The following is an 8091-nucleotide window of genomic DNA, read 5'->3' as shown; positions in this document are numbered from 1 at the left end:
AAAAGTCACATTTTTCTTGTAAAATTGTCACTTAATTAGGGTGAGGTGTGTTTTTCTCTTGGACAGCGCTACTTTGTTGGCCCCTTTACTCTAGAGTCAAATTTACATTGTCGTTTGAACTTGAAAGAGCTTGTTTCGAGAAGTATCGGACCTAGAGCGTTGCATTCTCGCGTCGAAGTACTTCAAGGGAGCAAAAGGAAAAGGGGGATGAGAGAGAGAGAGAGAGAGAGAGATGACGGATGTGAATGACATGTATGTATGTAGGGTTGTTATGTTTTTGTCCGTGTGCTCGGGTATGTGTGGGTGGGTGGTTCCGCGGGGGCGAGAGCGTGTACGGACTGTGCTTAATGGAATCGAGCAGCATACATAACTCTAGTGTAAAGGTTACTTGGGGGAGATCCATAGTAACTATATTATTATTATTATTATTATTGCAGCCTTATGATCGACTCGCCTCTTCGCAGGGGAAAAAAGAAAACCCTAATCTTGAGACAGCAGCACTTGTAGCTAGCTCTCTCTCTCTCTCTCTCTCTCTCTACAAATAGAAGGGCAATGGCTGGGCTATGCTGACTGTCTAATGTTCACCTCATGCCGATGCCCTGTTCTTTCCTTTCGGCTGCTGCTCGATATATAATTCAGCCACAGGAGAGATGAAAAGTTCCATATCTTAGTGGTTTCGACCCACATCCCCTTAATTATCCGCCGATCTTCTTCTTCTCCTCCTCCTGATCTCTAGTCTTAGCCGCAGCACTGCTGCTACCTCTTCTTCTTCTTTCTGATCTACTATACTGCCAGTCCATTAATTGGGCCGTAGCAATTCATCGCTCAGCTGCAGGATGCGCATCAGGAAGCGCCGCCCTACTGCTACGTCAGCGGGTGGGGATCCCTCTCCTCCTCCTCCTCCTCCTCAGCAGTGTCATGTGAAGGCCGAATCGCGGAGGTCGGACCTAATTGCAGCATCGGTCGCCGCAGCTGCAGCAGCTGCTTCTGCTTCTAAGAATCTGAAGTCCAGCAGCACAACTAGCGCTGCTACCACTGCTACTAGTGCCCTTCATGACAGCTGCACTTTCAATAATATGAGCCTCCTCATCATGGGAAAGCAAAGGGAGGCGGCCTTCACGCCGATGCAAGATTCGAGGCGGCGTAATACTGTCGCGACGAGCCAATCAGCTGGAGGACCAAGGGTACTCGATCACATGAAGAAGAAGGCTCGGGTTAATACACGATCAGAGGAGGAAATGATGAAGTTCTGTCGATTATCGTCTAACGATTCCAGCTTCCGGCCGCCGGTTGCTGCTGCCGCGGCGTTAGCGCGTCTCACGGGCCAGGTACTTACAAGTTACAACCATCCGCTCACGCATTTGTCTCGTCATCTCAGCGCCCGTCTTCGCGTCGCTCTGCTCCCATAATTCATTGCTTTCTCTTCCAGAACAAATTAGTGACACTTTACTTGGACCTCCCTCCCTTCCTACTACAATTTTCCTACATAACTTCTCTTTCACTTTCTTTTATTATATGTCATAATCGCCAGGCGGAATAAAGAGAACTTCACTACGTATTCCTAAAATATAACGCTTATCTTGTGTGTCAATTTTCCAAAAATCTATCCTTCCCTTCCTATTGCAGTACATCCGGCCCCCGGGCTTTCCAGATTCCATACGAAATATCAGCCATCTCGATGAGACCCTATCTTTTCGACACTGATTACAGTCTAGTTAATGTGGTAATTAGAGTATAGCTAAAGAGCATGGGCCGTCTCTACACCTCTTCTAGGCTCTTTGTCTCCCTCTCTCTCTGTCTCTCGCTCTCTCTCTCTCTCTCTCTCTCATATGGCCATATGATTCATGAACACCTTCGGCGACTTATATTCTCTTTTGTCTCGAACTAGGAGAACATAGTAATTAATATATGTAACGTTCATGAAGCACATGTGATAGTTATGCACAATGCAGTGTTTCTGCACCTACAGTTATTTCTTACCAGATAACGAGGTCAATGTTATCCTTTCCACTTTACTGAAACTTGCTCCTTATAGTCACTCTCGTGACGATAATTCGTTAACCATGATATTGCTTTCTAAATTCACATTGTCTGACTTCCCCGAACGAGTTTATCTTACAGGGTGACGATCGTGTAGTTCAGAATTCCAGCAGATTAGGTCAAAACAATATGAACTCTAGCGTTGATCTGATCAGGATTCCATATACGACCTAGTGATATAGGGCGGCTTATGTGATCGTGAAGTGGTTTAGTAGTCCGGTATCTGACATTGCTACTGGATCTCGTGCAGAGGGGATTAGATTCACGGGTCCATTTGTGAAAATTAGTGATCCAGACGCCTGACCTGGGTCCTGTTCTTCCAACCTTGATTTTTACTTGCTCTCATAGGCTTCTGTTCTTCCAACAATGACAGAAGCCTTCGCAGCAAGTGGGTAGAGGACGCTTCTAGTCAGTTGAGAATTTCTTGTGAACTGGTGTCGGATCATGCCATTTTTTATTTTCGGACAGTCTCAGCAGTGCTCACTTATGATGCCCAACCACGAAAGTTTTATCACTGACAATTATTAGGTTATTCGGGCACTAATTGTGTGTAGCTACGTATGATGTACCATTAAGCACGCGTACATTGGGAGCTGATGTACATTGTACAGTTAATCTTCATGAAATATGTATGTGACTCTATGCCACGGTGCAAACGAAGATTGTTGCAACATTGCAAGTGTAGTCGATAATATTGTTAACTCACTCGTGTTGCAATTAACGTGTGAATTATGATTGACTGGCGTGTTACAGATCAAGCATGAATTAGACGAAGACATAAATGTCGAATCAGAGCTCGGGGGCATACCCAGGTGAGCGTCTGGCCGTATAATGTGGCGTATAAAGGCAAGCCTACATCTATACAAAAACTTTTCAGCACTAATCGGCGGATACATTGTGAGTTTGTTAATGTTTTCTTCGACCTTCTAAATTGTTGTGCTACATGGTGTATCGCAGACACATTCCCTCGAACTGGGCCATGCCTAGCTTGCAAGGTACGGTAACCTATGGTTTTTCGTGAGCTTTGAGTTCTTGGATCGGATATGTAGTTTAATTAGAGCTTCTAATCTTACGCAGGATTAAGGCGGTCGAGGTCCAGGTCGACATCTAAATCTAATTCTATGCAGAAGCCACAAAACGATGCACTAGCTGGTACGAACAACGGTCATGCTTATAAAGTGCAAGACGAGGCTCAAATTATAAGCATGAGCTCAAGATCATCAGATGATGGCTCCATAATGCAAGGTGTGCAGCAAGCATGCCGCCAAACTCTAAATTGGCCAGAAGCAGAAGTCGATACAGCTGGGCCTTACAGCCGTCTGTCTTTTACACGAATTCATAAGGAAATAGCAACCCTTGAACAGATGAAGGTGAAGATGGATGTCCAGGCCGAGAAGATTAAAAGAAAGCTGGAGGAGGACCGATCAGTAGACCATAATTATTACACTAAAGCTGATGACCAGAAGAGAGAGCCATTAAGATCGTCCATTTTCTCAAGCGGCGGCCCCAAACAGCAGCCGCAGATGTCGGACAAGGGGAAGAGGAGCTTGCAAGGGGCCGTTGGTAAGAACAACGATTATATTGGTCGCTATGGGATTAAGGCGCATGGATCACAGTTCGCCGCGCAGAATGTCTCTGATCAAATTAATCAGCAGGAAGAAAGTGTGATGGTTAGTAAGTGTAATAAGAGCAGTATCAAGTCTGGTACAGCTGCTGCGACCAGGGAAAACGGAGTAGGTGATGGGGAAGCAGTAGAAGATCAGCAACTGCACACGAGCACCAGCTGTGTAAATATGGTAGGCGCTACAGGCATGAACAATATTATTATCAGCAAGAAGCTTGAGAGGGCCGATACTACGATTGTTGCAGCAGCAGCAGCAGCAGCTGCAGCAGGATCGGACAGTTTAGGGAAGGAAAGCAGTAGTAAGAACCATAACATTGGTAATCGAATAAATATGGATCATAATGAGGCGTGGACGACGAAGAAGAAATTAGGAGGAGGACGCGGCGGCGGCGGCGACGGTGGTGGTGGTGTGGCTGGATCAGCTGGTATAATAACTGCCGCTGGGACGTCGAGACGGCGGAAGAAGTGCCGGCCGGCATTCCGCTCCATCAACGACATCCAAAGGAGGGCGCCCCTAATTCATGATAATAATAATGACAGTTATACTGATCATCATCATCGTCATGCAGGCACCAGGGATCAGATTGATCATATAATTGATGGACCAGCCAGTAGTGATGATCAAGGAGATACTACACAACCTGATCGTGCCAGTACCACTACGTTAGCTTATAGCACTGCAACAGTAAATAACAGTAGTACTGCTGCTACTTCTGATACCGACAGCCGCTTGTTAGATGCCCACTACCACCGCGATGGGGACAAGACAAACGAAGATGTAGTATTAACGAAGATGAAGAAGCTCAAAATGAATAACTTGACGATGACGATCATGGGCGACGTAGTAGCAGATGCTCGAGGGGGGCGGCCGCTGCTGGTCAGCCGGCCGTCTTATATTAAGAGCTGCAAGGCGGCTCATCATCCTCTAAAGCAAGCTAGCGGACAATATGTGCAGGTTCGACGGCAACCAGGCGCGCCTGGACCACATGATGGAGCAGCTGCAGCCTCCCACCTGCCGCCGCCAGCTGCAGGCCTCCAGTTAATGGATCTCGACACGTCGTCTCCAACTCATCCTCATCGTCGTCGTCATCAAGGCGGCGATTGTGATAGTAAGGTAGTGTCACAACCCATTAATTGCAGCTGCTCCCTCAACAGCGATCCCTTGGAGTGGAGACCCGACTTCTCTCATTTCATGTGAGCATCAATGATCATGTATACATGTATATGTATCGCTATTCTTGATTCATGATAAACAATGCCTCATATGGCTTAGGGTTAAGAGCTAATAGCGATTTTGACTTTACGGATTGATCTTACGTCGAAGCGCCTCGAGTGTAGTAGGTACACGATATCGGGTTCGCTTTGCAAATTAGTATCCTTTAGCTTTCGAAATAAGTCTATGCTTCGAGACTTGTCAAGCCTCTCACGGCATTTTTCCCTAAAACTAGTGTTCTTCAAGGAGTTATAGCAGTTTCCACTTTTTCTTGTTTTGTGTGTTGGCTCCGCCCCGGTTGAGATACTATGGCTTAATCAGCCAACACTAGTTCATTCAAAAATTTCAAAGTTTCAAGAATGTTCAAAATTATGTTTCTTGTCTTACTTGCAAGATATAGTAACAATGGATTAAGGACACATGCTCGATGAATTTTTGAATTTTCAAGTAATTTTCTTCAATCAATGTTTCTGTTTGCCTTCATGATAGAAATGCCAATGACACCATGTTCATAGCTTTGATATGGACCACCAAAAAGTCAATGCCATGTTGTGGCTAGTTATTTACTATGTTCCATGAACAATAGTGCCATTCACCTAGATTTCCACAAGGTTTTTTTGCAAGCTAACCACTTTGTGTTGTTAGTGGACTTACTTTTGTTAAGACCGTGTAAAGTGTTTGAAATATATATCATTTGAGACATTCCAAAAGTATGCAAACATTTATTGTACAAAATGGAAAAGAACATGGCACACCATACAAATCATCAATGAAATCATGAATAGAGAAGTGTATTATGATCTTGATGGGACTTAGCACTTAATTAAATCCTTCATGTATATCAATGGTATTACATTATGTACTATTTGAGCTATCCACTCTATGCCTAATGGTAAGCACCAATGAAATGCTTCCTAGTACTCTTTCCTCTCTACTATTTGAAGATTAAGATATACCGCATGTATGTATGAACAAAGGGTAAGTGATATAATCTTATCAAAGACAAGAAACAAAATCTCACAGGTAAGGATTTCCCTAAGAGAATTGCTCTCATATGAATGGTCTAACCATGGTATTTGTAGACGAGGAAGATTGGGATTGTGCCAAGATGATGGTAAATCTCGAATAAATATATTATAGAGAGAGCCAAAATTATATGAGTAAGAGTTTTTTTTATGTTTTATGGTTGTATTATTTTTTATTTTGTGTGTTTGTTGTTAAGAGCAATTAGTGTAGGTTTGCTTTTATTTACTACTAGATGAAGGGTTGGCACGTGCATGAATAAATGGCTTATTGAGAATAGCTGTATATACTAGACTCATGATAGGTCTTTAAAATTGACTATTCTTTTAAAAAAAAGAAAATATAATTTTGTGTTGTAAGAAAAGTAAGAACCACTTCTTGTGTTTTACTCTTTCAAGTTTAAAACCTTACATTTCCTTAAAAATTTGAAGCGCAAAACCTTGCTTGTGACAAAGGCCTTGATTCCTAGTACTACTCCATGGAAAGTGGTGATAGCCCTTGTTCAAGATTCAGAGGGAGAGAGAGAGAGACAAAGACATGATAACTGCTTCTTACTACAACTGATCATACTACTGCCCAAAATGAAAGCATAACCACTGGTTGACTGGTGCACAGATCGGTCGTTGTATGCTCACGTAGTGAATCCTAGAAGGTCCCCAAGAACAATGAACTCTACTTTTTGCACAAGTTACAAGGTAAAAAGCATGAACGACAAGAGCAAGAGACCAATTGGGTGCAATCTCTCCCCATGCCTTGTGTGAGCGCTTCACAAAGCATGTATTTTTATGTACAAAAATATGAATAAAGCTAATGGACGATGCCCATAGAGTCTGGCACGCCCAATAGAATGTCCAAATAGAAATAACATAACCATGCGCATGGGCGCATACAAAATAATAATAAATAATCGATGCCTCAATAGACATGACAAAATATAGGTATGGCGCCTATCAAAATATAATCCATAGATCAAATACTTGCTATCCACCAATGCTTCTCTCCGCCACTGCTGCTATCTCTACACATCAACTGAAGCATTCACAATCGTTAGTAAAATAATATAATTAAACCGAAAAAAGTGAATACCTAGCAGTCTTCAGCTACATAAATAAATCAACTAGTTAGAAATAAATCCTAACCTTAATTTATTACGAGTGCGCACTCTAAACTCATAAACGTTTATTAATTTAATATGCATTTTGCGGAATCACCCGCTATGGAATCACCCATGTACACACTAAATTAATGAAACGCCCGAAAAGGATAGGCGTCCCCATCAACTTCTCGCACAAAGAATCCACTTTGTGTATGAGCCCCGGTCATCAAAGTTTACGGAATCCACCGTAAAACCTCACGGAATCCACCATGGCACGGAATCTACCATGAAATATGCCTCCTGGCATCATACCCCCGGGGTGGGATAGCAATTGACCTCAATTGCTATTAGCTCAATGTGGAGCTAACAGAGTGGGGAAAGCATTTAAGTCTCTAGCGTGCATCAATTGTGCTTCCTCTACAGGATGGTTCTTAAATTTAACTAGATATCTAGAATACCTTCGGCCAGTTCTAGTGGTCATAAAGTCAGTGTCTATGATAGCTTCTGGTTCAAGTATTTCAGTCTCTTCCTCTAATAAAGGTGGGTTTTCATAAACAGGGTGTACAGGTAATTGGCCTCTAAATGGTCTCGATAAACTAATGTGAAATGTGTTGTGAATTTTCCAATGAGATGGTAATTCTAACTTGAATGCATTGTCATTAATTTTATGAATGATCCTAAATGGTCCATAGAATCTAGGGGCCAATTTAACAACTGGATGTCTATCTACACTTTGTAGTCTACGTTTTTCTATTCTCAGCCAAACATAATCATCAACTTTGAAATTCATTGCTTGTCTTTTCTTGTTGGCTTGTTTGGTATATGATTGCTGGGCTTTAGCAATCATATCTTTAACCTCATCAAAAATATTGTTATGCATACTAGCAATATCATCAGCACTCTGAATTCTATTAGACAAAGATGCAACAGGTGTAGATAATCTATATCCATAAATGACTTCAAACGGTGCTTTCTTTGTAGATGTGTGTGGTGTATTGTTATATGTAAACTGTAATAAATGCAAATGTGTGTCCCATGTCTGTGGTTTAGAAATAGTATATGCACGTAAAAGATCTAGAATTGTGCTGTTAGTAG

The 8091-nt window shown here is 42.5% G+C and overlaps 1 protein-coding gene across 1 annotated transcript; it reads left to right on the top strand.

Annotated features, from left to right (window-relative positions):
• The first annotated feature begins 472 nt into the window (after positions 1-472).
• On the top strand, positions 473-5195 carry LOC148020419 (uncharacterized). Its single transcript, XM_087700722.1, has 4 exons — positions 473-1328; positions 2794-2852; positions 2998-3035; positions 3118-5195. Exons 1-4 carry the CDS (start codon positions 837-839, stop codon positions 4860-4862), a joined length of 2334 nt encoding a protein of 777 aa, XP_087556848.1. The 5' UTR covers positions 473-836; the 3' UTR covers positions 4863-5195.
• The last annotated feature ends 2896 nt before the right edge of the window (positions 5196-8091 follow it).

The sequence above is a fragment of the Lygodium microphyllum genome, chromosome 19, assembly GCF_053477565.2.
Source record: "Lygodium microphyllum isolate KBCC chromosome 19, Lygodium_microphyllum_v1.1.10, whole genome shotgun sequence".
NCBI classification, from domain to species: domain Eukaryota; kingdom Viridiplantae; phylum Streptophyta; class Polypodiopsida; order Schizaeales; family Lygodiaceae; genus Lygodium; species Lygodium microphyllum.
This window is presented reverse-complemented; position numbering and strand designations above follow the sequence as displayed.